Consider the following 18,656-nt stretch of genomic DNA (forward strand, 5'->3'; position numbering starts at 1 on the left):
TATATAGATGCTGCCTATTCAGTGAGTGTCTTCAAGTGCTGTATAGTGCGGTTGTGCATAAAATTCCTAAATGTGCATAAAGCTGTCTCCCTGACTTAATAAAGTGTAGTGTGTGCACTAACTTGATCCATAAAAATATCTCTATATATATCCATAAAGATAAAAATAAAATAATACAAAAGTGCAATATACATATGATCAATAACACAAATCAATGGTGTAAATATAAAGTGCTGATGTGAATAAACAGATGAACTTATTAATTAGTATATACAGTTAAGTAATAAGGTGCTTTCAGTGTCGGTGAAAAAAATCCCCCTGGATTCTGGTGGATATTCCAATGAGTAAACGTTCAGTGCGTGCCTTAATCCGTGCTCTTATAGTGACTGCACTCACTAGATCCCTCACCCCCTCTTGGGGTCTCCCACATCCACAGTATATGCCACTGTGTAGCAACGCGGGATAACACAGAGTAACTCCGTCCTTAGTGTAGATTATGAGGGAATTCCATAATGAAAGAGAAAGAGGGAGCCCACATAGCGTGATACTGTATAAGAGTTAATTTATTGGTGTAAAAAACATTTAAAAGTACTCACATTCGGTAAAAGGTAAAAAAGCCTATATTGCTGACACAAGCCTCTGGAGCAGGAAGTAGTGCAAGTATGTATGCTGACTCCGTCCTACGCGTTTCGTCACTCTGACTCCAGATGACGTCAGAGTGACGATACGCGTAGGCTTTTATAGGCTTTTTTACCTTTTACCGAATGTGAGTACTTTTAAATGTTTTTTACACCAATAAACTGAATCATATCATCCTGGCGTGCTATGTTCTACACAACTTTTTACGGCAAAATTCTGCCAACTATGCTGGCTCAGTTGGGCCTGAGGCCGGAATTCCTAATGAAACAACCCTAAAGGTGCTTGAAAGTGGCCGTTCTGGCTTGCCCCCCCTGAGTGCCCGTGAGGTCCATCTTAGATACCTTGAATACTTTGCATTTAGGGGGGCCATCAATATGCCAGACAATGTCTGAAACATTTTTCAAATAATAAGATAATTTTAACTACTAAAGTCTTTGGTGACATTTACTACTTGTATTTCTTTTAACTGACCCTGACAGAAATGTGGTGAGTCCTGAAAATGGCGTGATTGTGTAACATTAAAAAGCACTGTTGGGTGCTATTTACTAAAGGCAAAGACACTTTGCACTACAAGTGCACTTGAAACTGCACTTGTAGTGCAAAGTGGATTTTCCCTTAGGAACTAACCCCCATTGTCACAGTAAACACCAATTAGAGCACAACAAAAGTTTTGGAGCGTTGAAACAATAATCCACACAGTCTTGATTATCAATCTTTTTAATACCAGCACAATCACATGTGCATTTGTAAAAGGTTTTTAAAACAAACCAACATATTTGTTGTATAACAATTTTTTGGGTCACATTAGAAAAAGTAGAAATGTCCATTTAAGATAAAACAGGCATGTTTAAAACCAACAAGAAAGACACAAATCTTGAACTTACAAAGTTCAACTTTTAAAGAAATTGAAGGCAATATCAGACATGAGTATTTACAAACTGTGTTTGATATTGCGTTCAGATGGGGTGAAGTCACCCCTGGAAAAGCCAAATTTTGAAGATGCACACAAATTGCCGAATGTCAACATGTGCTAGCTGCCATCACGGGGGATCAAGGGACGTGTTTTGGGGGTGCAGCTACTTTATTATTGAGGAAGGGGTTGTACCCCCAAAACGCATCCATTGATCTCCCGTGATGGCAGATAGCACATGTTGACACACTGTGTGCATCTTCAAAATTTGGCTTTTCGCGAATATGTCAAAAAATGTTAGAAATTTGTAGATCACAAAAACCACAAAAAAGGGAAGGGATTTGGAGGGGTTTTAAACTCTCCCTAAAACATGATGTTCTTCATTTTTTTTTTTAACATCATTGATGTTTTTCTGGATGTTTTCCAAGTCCCTATTACACCCCATGATCTCCCCGATCAGGATCTGTGCACTTTCAGAGGTGAAATTATCTGGATCCACAACATCACGATCACCTAAAAAGATAGAAACAAAAACACACCATGTATTATAAATATGCTGGCATCCATCTCTTACCTGAGCCTGTGGTCGCAGACACTCACCTGATGTGGTGACTATTTCCACCACGTCTTCCTCCTCCTCCTCGTGTTGGCTTTGTGGGATCTCCACTTCTTCCTGAGGTGGGGGGTCTGTGGTCTCCTCGGATGAGGGGTGTCCTCCGAGTCTTTTATCCCCTATGTAAAAAAAAAAGTATACTTAGCACACAGATATTTGATGGCAGAAATAGGAATATGAAACATTGCTTGGAAGTGGAGTACAATTGTCTCTTTTGGCAGAGTTCCAAGATGCAGAATTCTTTTTTTCCTTGGGAAACTGCTGGAGTTGGTGAAGCCGGTGGTCCCCACGGCAACCAACCCCTATTTAAAAACCAAAATTGGTGGCCTGAGGTGCGCAAGAAGGTCACGGATTCCCAGAGATCAGGAGAAGCAGGAGATGACGTTTATGTCCCCAGGCTGCGATTTCTGTCAGACCAGACTGAAGTCAGGGAATCCCTCTCAACCCTTCCTTCCACTCTTCCTTCCACCCCAGCTGAGGCTTCCGATGTCCAACCTTGGACTTCCATACCAGGAAGAAGTGGAGGAGCCCAGCTGGAGCCAGGTATAGCATTGTTCTACAGATTTCTGGTCAAGAAATAAATGATGTTTACTAGATGTTATTATTGATCACTAATTGCTGATTTAATAAAGTGTTTTACATATCAATAGACAGTAGTGGGCAAAAATAATTGGGACAAGAATGAAAAATGCTGGGCTCAGAATGATAGTCTGTTATATTTGTTAACATTCAATTTGCAACATCATGAGGTTAAAATTGTGTGTGATTGATGAATAAAAAACTCAAACTATGTCCATTTTACATACACAGGAAGACCTCAGCCAGGAAGAGGAGGCTGTGGAATGTGCCACACAGGAGGAGGCTGTGTGAAATTAACAAGAGACACCAACACCAAGCTATCTCCTTGAGATTAAATAATACAAGATAACAATGGTGTTGTGGTAACTTGCCACACAAAACACACACAAAAATATTCAGGATGTAAAATAAAAAAAATTAACAAGATCAAGCTTGAAAACAATAGAAACCAAAAAAAAAAAAATCAGGCTTGAAAAAAATACAAACCAAAAAAATAATAATATATATATTTTTTGTCAGATGTGACAAATCAAAATATATTGATGAAATCACGATAAATAATAAAGAAAGAAGTTTGTAAGAACTCTGTGTGAATATCAGCAGCAAAACAACTTCATTCTTCTCACATTATAAAGAAGAAGAGAGTGCGCTGCATTAAACAATTTTAAACATTGCAGCCTGACGAAAGTGCTCTATCCATTCGGAACGCTAATTTTACCAGACCGAGCTGTTCCGTCTCGGAATTTCTTCTGAGCATGCGTGGCACTTTGTGCGTCCGAATCGTCCACACACGGTCGGAATTGACGCAATCGGATTTTGTTGTCGGAAAATTTTATAGCCTGCTCTCAAACTTTGTGTGTCAGAAAATCTGATGGAAAAAGTCCGATGGAGCCCACACACGGTCGGAATTTCTGACAACAAGCTCCGATCGCACATTTTCCATTGGAAAATCTGACCGTGCGTACGGGGCATCAGTTATTATTTCAAATTTTACTGATTTTCTTTCTTTTTTTCAGATTTTCAAAATTTTGAATTTCCAAAAATTCGAAAAATCAGAAATCTGAAAATTCAAAATTCGGAAACTCAGAAATTCGAAAATTCGGAAATACAGAAATTCAGAAATCCGAAAAATTGAAATTTGGAAATTCGGAAATCCGAAAATTCGGAAATTCAAAAATTCGAAAATTCGGAAATTCAGAAATCCGAAAATTCGGAAATTCGAAATCCGAAAATTCAAAATTCTGAAATCCAAAAATCCGAAAATTCGAACTTCGGAAATTTGAAAAATTCGGAAATTTGAAAATCCAAATTTTCGGTTTTCTGAATTTTCGAAAAAAGCTAAAAAAATGAATGAAATGGAAACGAGCAAATTTTTTGTCAGTGCAAATGTCTAGGGAATGCTCCTGTACCTGTTTGAGGCTCATAAGATATAGAGCTACCTTTTTGCCATAAATAAATAGAATTGGTCATAAAATCTCCCATATTTTTGTGTTAAAATTCACAATTTGCTGGGATTCTTTAATAGGGTCCAAAAAGGACTGCAACTTTGCGATCTTTTCCAAAATTCCCATTTTTATGTTTCCTTTTTTTTAATGTTCCTGATATGTTCTTCTACCCGAATATGCAGGGCCCTGGAGGTGCGTTCTATATAATGTAGGCCGCATCCACATTCAAGCATGTATATGACACCAGTAGTGGAACAAGTAATCAAATCCTTGATACGATAACTTCCTCCATTGCTGGTGGCAATAAATTCTTTCTTTTTCTTAGTATTACTCCTTGCAATATGACAAGCTTGACATCTCCCACATGCATGAAACCCTGTTAAAAAAACAAACATGGTACTCTTCCTATATAATGGGGTTGTATCACCCCTGGGGCAACCTTGTCATTCAGCGTGGGGGCTTTCTTATATACAAACCCAGGATTCCCAGACAAGACAGGGCCCAATCCCTCTTCAAAATGTTCCAATGGCACCTAATAATCCTCTCAACTTGTTCAAACTGAACATTGAAATTAAGTACCATTTTAAATTGAAAATCGGTAGTTGTGCGTGGTTTCCCCTTTTGTAACAGTAACTGTCTATCCATATCTAACACTCCCCTTCAGTCATTCTGAATAGAAGAGGATTCGTAACCATTTTCAATGAACCAATTAGCCAGAATCTCTGATTAGAAGATAGAAGATAGTCCAATTCATCAGAGCAGTTCCTTCTTACTCTGTTGAACTGGCCCTTGGAGAAAAAAATTTTAGCCAAATATTAAGATGACAACTGTCTATTGGGAGATATGAATTTCTGTCTGTAGGTTTGCAGTAATTCATAGTCTGTATGTAACCTTGATCCTTAAAAATTTCCAAACCAAGGAATACTACTTTATCTTCACTCCTACAGTCCAGGATAATACAGTATCTTTGGAATTATTGTTCATAATACACATGAACCTATCAAAGGTCCCCTTTCCATACAATCAAAAGGTCATCAATGTACCTCTTGTAAACTACCAATGCACCTGGCTGCTCACATAGTACATCACCCGCTTCACAACACACCATAAAAAGGTTCTCCACACTAGGGGCAACCTTAGCCCCATAGCTACCCCCTTAGTCTATAAATAATAATTATTCCTATACCAAAATAATTATGTTTTAAACAAAACTTAAGAGGTTTAAGAATAAACATTTGATGGCTGGCTGGCAGATCTGAGCTACTAAGAGCCCACCTGATTGCCTTAACTGCTTCATCATGACCAATGATAGTGTATAGCAAACCTACATCGGCCGTGGCAAGGATACAGGCACATATATCTCTTAAAGATTCAAAAAATTGAACAACATGTTTAGTATCCCTGGTATAAGCTTCCATCTGTGCCTCTAAAGGCTGCAAAAAATGATCTATATACTGACCCAAATTCGAGCAGATCGACTCAGATCAACTCAATACCATTGATAATCTGTCTCCCTAGGGGTTTTACAGGATCTTTATGTATCTTAGGAAGAAAATAGATAATAGGCGTTCTGCAGGCCAATGGGTTAATATATAATACTGGAACCATGGTGTCAGTCCTATGGTATGAGACCAAGATAAACTTATTTGGTTCAGATGGTGTCAAGCGTGTGTGGCGGCAACCAGGTGAGGAGTACAAAGCTAAGTTTGTCTTTCCTACAGTCAAGCATTGTGGTGGGAGTGTCATGGTCTGGGGCTGCATGACTGCAGCTGGCACTGGGGAGCTACAGTTCATTGAGGGAACCATGAATGCCAACATGTACTGTGACATACTGAAGCAGAGCATGATCCCCTCCCTTCGGAGACTGGGCCGCAGGGCAGTATTCCAACATGATAACGACCCCAAACACACCTCCAAGACAACCACAGCCTTGCTAAAGATGGTGAGGGTAAAGGTGATGGACTGGCCAAGCATGTCTCCAGACCTAAACCCTATTGAGCATCTGTGGGGGCATACTCAAATGGAATGTGGAGGAGTGCAAGGTCTCTAACATCCACCAGCTCTGTGATGACTCCAGTGGCAACCTGTGAAGCTCTGGTGAACTCCATGCCCAAGAGGGTTAAGGCAGTGCTGGAAAATAATGGTGGTCATACAAAATATTGACACTTTGGGCCCAATTTGGACATTTTCACTTAGGGGTGTACTCACTTTTGTTGACAGCAGTTTATACATTAATCACTGTGTGAGTTATTTTGAGGGGACAGCAAATTTACACTGTTATATAAGCTGCACACTCACAACTTTACATTGTAGCAAAGTGTAATTTCTTCAGTGTTGTCACATGAAAATAAATAATAAAATTCCCAGGAGTGGCCAGCCTACAAAAATTACTCCAAGAGCATGACGACTAATCACGGAGGTCATAAAAGAACCCAGAACAACATCTAAAGAACTGCAGGCCTCGCTTGCTTCAGGTAAGATCAGTGTTCAGGATTCAACAATAAGAAAGAGACTGGGAAAAAATGTCATCCATGGGAAAGTTCCAAGGCCAAAGCCACTGGTGACCAAAAACACAAAGGCTCATCTCACATTTACCAAAAAACATCTTGATTATCCCCAGGACTAGTAACATTCTATATATTCAAAAATAGACTAATCCTAAAAACCATTCTAAATCATAATACAAAATTAAATTAGAGATACAGTAAAATCTCGGATTGCGAGTAACGCTGTTTACGAGTGTTTCACAATACAAGCTATTATTTTAAAAAATCCTGACTCGATTTGTGAGCGTTGTCTCGCAAGATGAACAGGATTCAAGCCAGGATTAAGGGGGGTTTTATCAATAAAAATTATCGTAACAGTATCATGTTATGTGAGTGTCTCTTTCATGGTGGCGAGTTGATATAGATGAAGAGTTTAACCTTCAATAGATCACGAATTAAAGAGATATGATCGTATAAGGCTCGGCTTTTGCTGTCATCTGGTGAGTCATTACCCATTGGGGGTCTGCTAATGTTTGTATTCACCTTTTGTTCAAGCATAATGGTGTAGTTATTTAATTTGTTATAGTAGCAGCTCTGGAGTTATTGATACATGTGCGCCGGGAGGAATTTATTTTTTAATTGATTCCAATTGTTCTTTAGATTCTTTTCTATTTTACCCATAGCAGCCATGGATATAGTGAAGATTTACAGTCCCTATTTTCTGCAGAGAATGTCTCCACAGATTACGGTGAAACTCTTAATTTAGAGTCCCTATTTTCTGCAGAGAATGTCTCCATGGATAACTGTCCTAGAACAGTGATGGCGAACCTTGGCACCCCAGATGTTTTGAAACTACATTTCCCATGATGGTCAACTACACTGCAAAGTGCATGAGCATCATGGGAAATGTAGTTTCAAAACATCTGGGGTGCCAAAGTTCGCCATCACTGTCCTAGAAAAACAGGTTAAAACCTGGTGGGACATTTGCACTTTTGATCACTACTTAAAGGAAAGCATTATAATGCACAGTCTTAGGTGGGACGTGAGCCCACAGGATGGGCTAGATGATGATGAATCCATGACTGAATGGCTGGAATTCTTTAATGGGGTAGGATTAAAGCTCTAAGAATTATTTTTAAAAAGGAAACAAAAAGAAATGTGAATTTTGAAAAATAAGATAGCAGAGTAGACAAACCAGGTCCTTGTGGACTTTCAGTATGTGATAAAAAATACGGAGTTTTAAAAAAAATATTCTGAAAAAATTGTCTCTCAGATTTATTTATAACCGTTTTACTGAAGGCCTCATTAACCAACTCATATAATTCTCACGTATACAGAGGGAGGGGGTCCTTGCTAAGTTTTTCATAAGTGGTACTATCTGGCAGGAGCCTGAAAATTGTAAAGATCTTGCGAGCTACCCAATCAAAATTCCCCTATCTTACAGTGGTATATTGACAGCTGCTAGCACCAATCACGAGCGATACTAACGTGTGAAAGTCAAAAAAATATATAAAACATGTGCTGAACTTGCAGCAAAAAACCTAAAAAATACAATATTAACCACTTCAGAAGATTTGGCTGCTGAACGACTGCGCCATTTTTTGCGATTTGGCACTGCATCAGTTTAACTGACAATTGCGCGGTCGTGTGCAGCTGCACCCAAACAAAATTGACGTCCTTTTTTTCTCACAAATAAAGCTTTCTTTTGGTGGTATTTGATCGCCTCTGTGGTTTTTATTTTTTGCGCTATAAACAAAAAAAGAGCGACAATTTTGAAAAAAACACAGTATTTTGTACTTTTTGCTATAATAAATATCCCCATTTTTTTTTAAAAAAAAGCTAATTTTTTCTCAGTTTAGGCCGATATGTATTCTTCCACATATTTTTGGTAAAAAAATTGCAATATGCGTATATTGATTGGTTTGCGCAAAAGTTAGCGTCTACAAAATAGGGGATAGATTTATAACATTTTTATTTATTTATTTTTTTTACTAGTAATGTCGGCAATCTGCGATTTTTATCATGACTGTGACATTATGGCGGACACATCGGACAATTTTGACACATTTTTGGGCGATCAGTGCTATAAAAATGCATTGATTACTGTAAAAATGTCACTGGCAGTGAAGGGGTTAACACTAGGGGGTGATCAAGGGGTTAACTGCGTTCCCTGGGAGGTGATTGACTAAAGAAAGTGACAGATCATGGTTCCTAGCTAATAGGAACACACGATCTGTCATTCCTCTTAGAACAGGGATTTGTGTGTTTACACACACATTTCCGTGTTCTGTCCCTCGTGCTCGCGATTGCTCGTGGCCGGCGGTCATCGCGACCGTCGGCCACGAGCATCGGCACCCCTCAGTGCAGCGGGCGCGTGCGTGCGCCTCCGCCTGCTATCCCGAGCCGACGTATAGCTACGACAGCTTGCGGGATTGTGTCAACCTGCCACAGTAAAATGACAGCGGCTGGTCGGCAAGCGGTTAACTAAAGTAAAATAAGTAATTGTGTATGCGCTAGGTAAAAATAAATACCGTGATAAAAATATGGATAACACCAAAAATTAATATCGTAGCGTAAAATATATAAATCACGTTAAAAATATACAATAATAATCAGTGCCATTCATTTGTGAAAACCAATAAATGAATATATATATAAATAATCTATAAATCACGTTAAAAATATTCAATAATAATAAGTGCTATTCATTTATAAAAAACAGTGAATAAATATATATAAATACAACATGCAACATGCAAAACGTGAAAAAATCCAAGTGATGATGAAAAAAAAATTAATATTATTGAAGTGTCCAAAAATTCAATAAAAATAATCAATAAAATATGGTATATAAAGTGCAGGCATTAGTGTCCAAAAAAATATATATAGGCATTCCTCATGTTCTTCCTATATGGTGTGCGAAATACGGCATGCTTTGGTGCCCTCCAGTGACCCCCAATAGCTCATGCGCTCACCTCTGAGCGTGTGACACAGTGATTAAACAGTGTCTATACAGGCAGTGGAGCCACTCCTGGGCTCATATAGGATCTGTTGGGAATGATCTGCACCTCTCTCAGATAATCATCAATGGTAACATATGTAGGAAAGAAAGAAACTCCATAGTGTAATACCGTCAGAGATTTATTAAATTATAAAACCACTTCCCTCCAGGAGGGTACTCACAAGGTATGGGTGCGTCAGTGCACCATCCTATCCATAGTGTAATACACAGGGATACAGGAACAAAAGTCTGGCGTGCGGTGTGGTGTGTAATCCTCTGCTTGTCTGTAGCTCCGTCCTGCCCCTGTCCTGTCCTGACAAGCAGAGAATTACACACCACACCGCACGCCAGACTTTTGTTCCTGTATCCCTGTGTATTACACTATGGATAGGATGGTGCACTGACGCACCCATACCTTGTGAGTACCCTCCTGGAGGGAAGTGGTTTTATAATTTAATAAATCTCTGACGGTATTACACTATGGAGTTTCTTTCTTTCCTACATAGGTTACCATTGATGATTATCTGAGAGAGGTGCAGATCATTCCCAACAGAACCTATATGAGCCCAGGAGTGGCTCCACTGCGTGTATAGACACTGTTTAATCACTGTGTCACACGCTCAGAGGTGAGCGCATGAGCTATTGGGGGTCACTGGAGGGCACCAAAGCATGCCGTATTTCTCACACCATATAGGAAGAACATGAGGAATACCTATATATATTTTTTTGGACACTAATGCCTGCACTTTATATACCATATTTTATTGATTATTTTTATTGAATTTTTGGACACTTCAATAATATTAATTTTTTTTTCATCATCACTTGGATATTTTCACGTTTTGCATGTTGCATGTTGTATTTATATATATTTATTCACTGGTTTTTATAAATGAATAGCACTTATTATTATTGAATATTTTTAACGTGATTTATAGATTATTTATATATATATTCATTTATTGGTTTTCACAAATTAATGGCACTGATTATTATTGTATATTTTTAACGTGATTTATATATTTTACGCTACGATATTAATTTTTGGTGTTATCCATATTTTTATCACGGTATTTATTTTTACCTAGCGCATACACAATTTCTTATTTTGATTTTGTCACATACACGATATGAAACGTGGATAGTGTGTGCAGCTGATTGAAGCATTTGGATTCACTTTATAGGCATCAATCCATTTGTGGCTCACAAGATCTTTATGTAATTATCGGTTAACTAAAGTAATGTGCCTATAAAAAAACAAATCAAGGAATGTAATAACATATAAGCGACTAATGTCATCATACAACTTTCCAAATCAAATAACGTGAATATACACACAATTTATAAAATATAAATAGTGATACAATAGTGATCCATAAAGTACTCAAGTGTATATGTGTCCGTGACACTCTGACCATAAAAGATCAGTTTCAACGTCCTTAATACAAAAATAAATGTGACTTGATAGATGACTGTGAATATAACGATCTTTTGCAATGATTACACTCAGGTGCTTCTCACCCCAAGGTAATGGCCGTTCACCTTAGAGCGTGTGACCTCACAATTAAGTTTGGTCAGTACACACTTGTGAATCACCATAAACAGATTCCAAGTCAGATTGCAAGGTCCAAACACTATAAAAAAGAAATTGCGCTAGGTGCTAAACAAAAATGATGATAATATTAAAAATAAAACACCTTGAAGGGAATCCTGCAGCTAAAACACCATAACCCCAATACACGGGCACATGAAAAATGTATCAAAAAAGACAGTGTAGCACTGGACTAGTAATATAGTGAACATATACGTTATATACACATGTAAATTATTATATCGTGACCTGAAGTTATCCAGTCATAAAATAAAAATAAATATAAATAAAAACAAATTGGTGAAAATAAAAATATGTTAACTAGTGTAAATCCATACCCCAAAGGGGTGTATGCAAGAAAAATAAGCGCAGGTACAAAATAGTGAAAATAAAATTCATAAGTGCAAAATAAAGTTCATAAGTGTCATAAGTGAAAAATAAGTCCACAGAAAAGCTACTGCAGGGTCCGGGGTTACATGATCCACCGCTAGTGCAGCCCACCACCAGATGGTAAAGTTGGAGGCTTACCAGAGAGCCTGCGACCGCCCTTACTCAGGGGGGTCAAAACAGGCTTAGTAGTGTGGGATGGACTCCCGGAAACGTCTCACAATGGATTCCTTAGGCTGTCCTACCAATCTCCTCGCCAAACAGTTGATCCGCAGTGATGGGGACTCCAGTATTAGGGAGATAATCCCAGGGGTTCCTTCCAGCACTTCTTCCCAGATGGACCAGGCACCCCTGGGTTTTTTTCTTCCTAATACTGGAGTCCCCATCACTGTGGATCAACTGTTTGGTGAGGAGATCGGTAGGACAGCCTAAGGAATCCATTGTGAGACGTTTCCGGGAGTCCATCCCGCACTACGAAGCCTGTTTTGACCCCCCTAAGTAAGGGAGGTCGCAGGCTCTCTGGTAAGCCTCCAAGTTTACCATCTGGTGGTGGGCTGCAGTAGCGGTGGATCATGTAACCCCGGACCCTGCAGTAGCTTTTCTGTGGACTTATTTTTCACTTATGACACTTATGAACTTTATTTTGCACTTATGAATTTTATTTTCACTATTTTGTACCTGCGCTTATTTTTCTTGCATACACCCCTTTGGGGTATGGATTTACACTAGTTAACATATTTATATTTTCACTATTTTATTTATTTTTATTTTATGACTGGATAACTTCAGGTCACGATATAATAATTTACATGTGTATATAACGTATATGTTCACTATATTACTAGTCCAGCGCTACACTGTCTTTTTTGATACAAGGTCCAAACACTGCTCAAAGATGTAACATGGGTCTGGTGCGTTAGTGTACCGCTCTATAACATGCTTTAATAGCACCAAGCCGTAGATGAGATTGTGTGCTCCTACTATATATGACAGACCAGCTGTCTCCTACGCCGTCCAGTCCCCTCCCCTACCCATGTCGATACAAGGGAAATCACGTATCTTCATCAGGGGGATGCCTTCATCATTCTCTGAGGTTTTCTGCCAGGGTATGCTAACCTTTGAGCACAACTGTATGTCCTCTCTACACCTCTATCCCCCATGAGGGGGGTCAACATGCAAACATTTTTTGTCAAAGGCAGAGTACATGCATCTGTCCCAATCTGAATCTATTTGTTCCTGCACTCGTTTTGCCCTGGAGAGGAATTATTTCCTTGATCCCTTTTTAGACAGACATCTGGCACAGCTATGGGTGCCATTTTGCACCCTGCTATGTAAATCTGTTTATAGGGTTCTGGGAGAAATATAACATCTGGTCCCAGAACCCCTTTGCTAGGCACCTAGTGTATTTCGGATGCTATATTGACGATGTGTTCATTATCTGGGATGGCTCACTCGAGACAGTTGCTAGTTTTGTTTCCCATTGCAACTCCAATACCTATGGGATTAAGTTTACCCACGTAGTGGATACACATTCGCTTGTGTTTATAGATTTGGAGTTGTCATGGGATCAGGAGGGTAGGATAGTCTCTAGAACCCATTTTAAGGAGACAGCAGGCAACTCCTACCTACATCATGGGAGTTGCCATCTCCCAAAATGGAAGGATAACATACCATACAGTCAGTTTTTTCGATTATGAAGGAACTGTACTGATACAGCAGAATAACTTTTCCAGGCTGAGGTGTTGACACAAAAAATTCTGGAAAAAGGATATCAGAAAGAGCACATTCAGAAAGCCAAAGACCGATACAGGGAAGGGTTGGGAGCAACAGTAAGTCTGAAATAGCAACTGGAGGGTCCCATGATATGTTGTTCATTACTAAATTTAATGACCAACATTGGGCCATCAAAAAGGCAATTTAGAGACATTGGCCGACTCTGGGGCAAGACCTTGCCCTTAGTCGGGTACTTCCAGAAAGGCCTAATTATTTTGGTACAATTGTAATTTTTACACTCAAAAGAGAGGCATGGCAATGGACGCTAAATATGTGCCAAGCCTCGCCAATCTCTTTATGAGTGAGTGGGAAGACAGGTACATCTATGGGAGCAAGAGAGATGAATTATTGTTTTACAGACGCTTCATAGATTACCTGTTTTTCATTTGGGTGGGTTCTGAAACAGCTTTACAATAATTTACTAATTAAATAATCTCAACAAGAATATCAATAATATTAAATTAGATTATTATTATTGGAGTAGAGATCAGGTTAATTACTTAGATGTCACAGTGATGGTGCAGAATAGACTTTTGACCACAAAGTATACTTTAAACCCACCGACAGGAACAACTATTTACCCATACACAGTGGACATAATCCACTGTGGTTAAAAAATATCCCTAGGGGACAATTATCACGAGTAAAAAGAAACGGTACTTCTGATCATAATTACAGGTTGCAAGCAGGAATTTTAAATAAAAGCCCAAAATTTAGATACAATCATAGAAGAGGTCAGCCAGACTTCTCAAGATTCATGTTTGGTAGATACAGTTAGACCCATTGAGGCTAAACATGAATGGGGGTTTAAAAGTGACTTTCAGGCGAAACACAGAGAGGTAGAATTCCTGTTTAGAAAATAGTGGAATGTTCTGGGAATGGATAAGGTTCTGAAGTGTGTGTTACCAAAAAATCCGGTCTTTATATATAGAAAAGCTCCGTTGTTTTGCGAGTCGTGAAAAAAATCCTTGATGCCCCCGAGCGACCCAGTATGTTTTGGGATAGAGCTGGTTTTTATGCCTGCAGGAAGTGCCGAGCATGTCAGCAGGTGAACACCCATATCAGGGGACTCACTTTTTTTATATCCACCGCAAATGGAAGAGAGTTTGAGACAGAGTATTTTATAATGTGCAGTTCTACCTATGTCGTTTATGCCCTGGAATGCCCTTGCGACCAAATGTATATAGGTCGCACTACAAGAACCCTGGGCAAACGAGTATCTGAACATTTTCACAATATCCTTATCGGTTATAAGTATCATAGTGTGTCTTTGCATTTTAAACACAAACATAACTGCGACCTGTCAGGTTTGAATTTTTAGGGGGTGGATAGGACCTATCCATCATGGAGGGGCTCTAATAGAGTAAGGGATCTGTCTAAACGTGAAACAAAGTGGATTTTTTTAATGCTTAAAACCCGAATGGGATGAATATTGAGCTAGATCTAAACTGTTTTATTAGTGATTACTAATGTGCTTGCATGTGTATGTATGCGTATATACTGTATTTATTGGCGTATAACACTCACTTTTTCACCATGAAAATCGGGTGCAAATAGCATGTGCGTGTTATATGCCAATACTTACATTTTAGCTGCCTCGGAGGGGACAGGGAGTGGGGCGGGACGAGCGCCGTCAGATTACATGCAGTGAGAATCTCCTGTTTACTTGGCGGCCTCTGTAATAGGAAGTCCCGTCTCCTGGGCCGCCATTGGACCACTGTTCTGTCTATCATAGGATTCTCACAGCATGTAATCTGTCGGCACTCATTCCGCCCCCCTCCCTGTCCCCTCTTGCTGCAGATGGGCATCGATCAGGCTGCACTGATGGCAATGGTGAAGCTGCTGCATTGAAGGCAATGGTGAGGCTGCTGCATTGAAGGCAATGGTGAGGCTGCTGCATTGAAGGCAGTGGCAAGGCTGCTGCATTGATGGCAATGGGGAAGCTGTACTGATGGCACTTGTGAGGCTGCAGATGGGCATTGATCAGGCTGCATTGATGGCAATGGTGAGGCTGCAGATATGCACTGACCCTTATGTTGCTTCAAAGTTCCTTATTTAAAATTTAAGTTTTTTTCCTGAAATTTCCCTCTTAAAATGAATGTGTTATACGCCTGTGCGTGTTATACGCCGATAAATACGGGTATATATATATATATATATATATATATATATACAGAATCTCACATAAGTGAGTACGCCTCTCACATTTTTGTAAATATTTTATATCTTTTAATGTGACAACACTGAAGAAATGACACTTTGCTACAATGTAAAGTAGTGAGTGTACAGCATGTATAACAGTGTAAATTTGCTGTCCCCTCAAAATAACTCAACACACAGCGATTATTGTCTAAACCGTTGGCAACAAAAGTTAGTACACCCCTAAATAAATATGTCCAAATTGGGCCCAAAGTTTCAATATTTTGTGTGGCCACCATTATTTTCCAGCACTGCCCTCTTGGGCATGGAGTTCATCAGAGCTTCACAAGTTTCCCCTGGAGTCCTCTACCACTCCTCCATGATGACATCACAGAGCTGGTGGATGTTAGAGACCTTGCGCTCCTCCACCTTTTGAGGATGCCCCACAGATGCTCAATAGGGTCTAGGTCTGGAGACATGTTTGGTCATTCAATCACCTTTACCCTCAACTTCTTTAGCAAGGCAGTGGTTGTCTTGGAGGTGTGTTTGGGGTCATTATCATGTTGGAATGCTGCCCTGCGGCCAAGTCTCCGAAAGGAGGGATCATGCTCTGCTTCAATATGTCACAGTACACGTTGGCATTCATGGTTCCCTCAATGAACTGTAGCTCCCCAGTACCGGCAGCACTCATGCAGCCCCAGACCATGACACTTTCACCACCATGCTTGACTGTAGGCAAGACACACTTGTCTTTGTGCTCCTCATCTGATTGCCACCACACACGCGTGACACCATCTGAACCACATACGTTTATCTTGGTCTCATGAGACCACAGAACATGGTTTCAGTAATCCATTTCCTTAGTCTGCTTGTCTTCAGCAAACTGCAGGCTTTCTTGTGCATCATTTTTAGAAGAGGCTTCATTCTGGGACAACAGCCATGCAGACCAATTTGATGCAGTGTGTGGTGTATGGTCTGAGCACTGACTTGCTGACCCCCCCACCCCTTCAACCTCTGCAGCAATGCTGGCAGCACTCATATGTCTATTTCCTAAAGACAACCTCTGGATATGGCGCTGAGAATGTGCACTCAACTTCTTTGGTCGACCGTGGCCTGTTCTGAGTGGAACCTGCCCTGTTAAACCACTTTATGGTCTTGGCCGCAGCTCTGTTTCAGGGTCTTGGCAAACTTCCTATAGCCTAGGCCATCTTCATGTAGAGCAACATTTCTTTTTTTCAGATCCTCAGAGAATTCTTTGCCATGAGGTGCCATGTTGAACTACCAGTAACCAGTATGAGAGAGTGAGAGTGATAACACCAAATTTAACACACCTTTTTCCCATTCACACCTGAGACCTTGTAACACTAACGAGGCACATGACACCGGGGAGGGAAAATGGCTAATTGGGCCCAATTTGGACATTTTCACTTAGCGTTGTACTCACTTTTGTTGCCAGGCATTAATGGCTGTGTGTTGAGTTATTTTGAGGGGACAGCAAATTTACACTGTTATACAAGCTGTACACTCACTACTTTACATTGTAGCAAAGTGTAATTTGTTCAGTGTTGTCACATGAAAATACTGATTAAAATCTTTACAAAAATGTAAGGGGTGTACTCATATTTGTGAGATACTGTATATATATGTGTGTGTGTGTGTGTGTGTGTGTGTGTGTGTGTGTGTATGTGTATATATATATATATATATATATATATATATATATATATATATATATTTACTTCATTGAATTATATATCCGTGGGTGGGTAATATTCTAATTTTAAACATTTATATTATCACAATGGATCATTGCTCTTCAATTTGAGGATGTAGAACTTTAAAGGGCCCATACATTGCCAGACCAATCTGATCCGGTTACAATCACAGATTTCCCATTAACAGTATACTCTGGCTAACTGCTCAGTGTGACCGAGTTTTATGTTAACCCTGCTGAATATTGTCGGTAATGCATCTTAAAGCGGATCTTCACTCATTTTTTAAACTTCAGCTCCGTGGCTTCCAAATATAGCACCGAGTGCTATATGGACCTTTTTTTTTTCCTACCTTACGATAAGTGTCCCGGCCGTGTTCATTCCCTGCGGCTGTGGGCGGGGATTTTGCGGGTATTCGCATCATTTCCTCAGATCGCCACACTGTCTCCTGGGATCTCGTGTCATTCATCCCAGGAGTGAGTGCGGAGACCTGCCGTGAAACCTCGCGTGATTTCAACAGATGTGACATCAACCTGAGCTGTTGACGGCTCTACGATTTCTGTTTACTGCGCATGCGCGAAATTGGGGATAGAACGGGCGGTGCATGCTGGTCGATCAGCAGCACCGTATCCTGAAAGAGGATGCCTGTGGGCTTCACATGCCCACAGGCAAGATGACAACCAGCACAAGGAAAATATATAACTTTTTTTATCTGAGAAAACAGAGAGCAGTAAGCTGGAAAAACGGAACGAGTAAGTTAGATATTTTAATATATCAAACATTGTCATTTTGCAAAAAAAAAGTTCATTTTACACATCATAATACAAAATTAAATTAGAGATAATTAGTGATGCCTCTGGGATACTATTGAGATATTGTAGGATGCCTGGTCTAGCATATGCCCTCGGGTAATGTTTATGTTTATAAGAACAAAGAGATTGGGATTGCAAAAGCATGTATAATTAAGCACACACAGGGTTAAATATTTTTGGTGTGTGCTGGCCTATATGAATGAACAGTTGAGTAGTGGGACTACACCCTCTGATGAAGTCTCCTATGAAAAGCATTAGGGAATGTCCACACGATCAATCCAGATGTGACTGTGCCTCTCAACCCGGGAACTGGTTTGTTCGTTTCAACGGAAGGGTGGTGAGAGCTGCGCTCGCAGGCTGATGTTATTAGAGGATATTATACGTTTTTTAATGTTTTTATTTTTGTAAGTGTAATGGATTATTGGGGGTTTTATCGATTAAGACAATCAGAACAGTATCACGCTATGTGGGTGTCTCTTTCATGGTGGCAAGATGATATACAGTAGATGAAGAGTTTGACCTTCAACAGACCACGAGATAAAGAGATATGATCGTATAAGGCTCGGCTT

The 18,656-nt window shown here is 39.7% G+C and overlaps 2 protein-coding genes across 2 annotated transcripts in view; one reads left to right on the forward strand and one right to left on the reverse strand.

The window, feature by feature from the left end:
• Positions 1-18,656, forward strand: part of SLC43A3 (solute carrier family 43 member 3) — a 598,240-nt gene that overhangs the window by 162,089 nt on the left and 417,495 nt on the right. The window lies entirely within an intron of this gene.
• On the reverse strand, positions 1,250-12,116 carry LOC141105430 (uncharacterized). The gene is made up of 4 exons (XM_073595285.1): positions 11,897-12,116; positions 9,856-9,981; positions 2,150-2,281; positions 1,250-2,062 (listed from the first exon to the last, which is right to left on the reverse strand). The coding sequence occupies exons 1-4, from the start codon at positions 12,114-12,116 to the stop codon at positions 1,902-1,904; spliced, it is 639 nt and encodes a 212-aa protein (XP_073451386.1). The 3' UTR covers positions 1,250-1,901.

Source organism: Aquarana catesbeiana, linkage group LG08 (genome assembly GCF_042186555.1).
Source record: "Aquarana catesbeiana isolate 2022-GZ linkage group LG08, ASM4218655v1, whole genome shotgun sequence".
Taxonomy (NCBI): domain Eukaryota; kingdom Metazoa; phylum Chordata; class Amphibia; order Anura; family Ranidae; genus Aquarana; species Aquarana catesbeiana.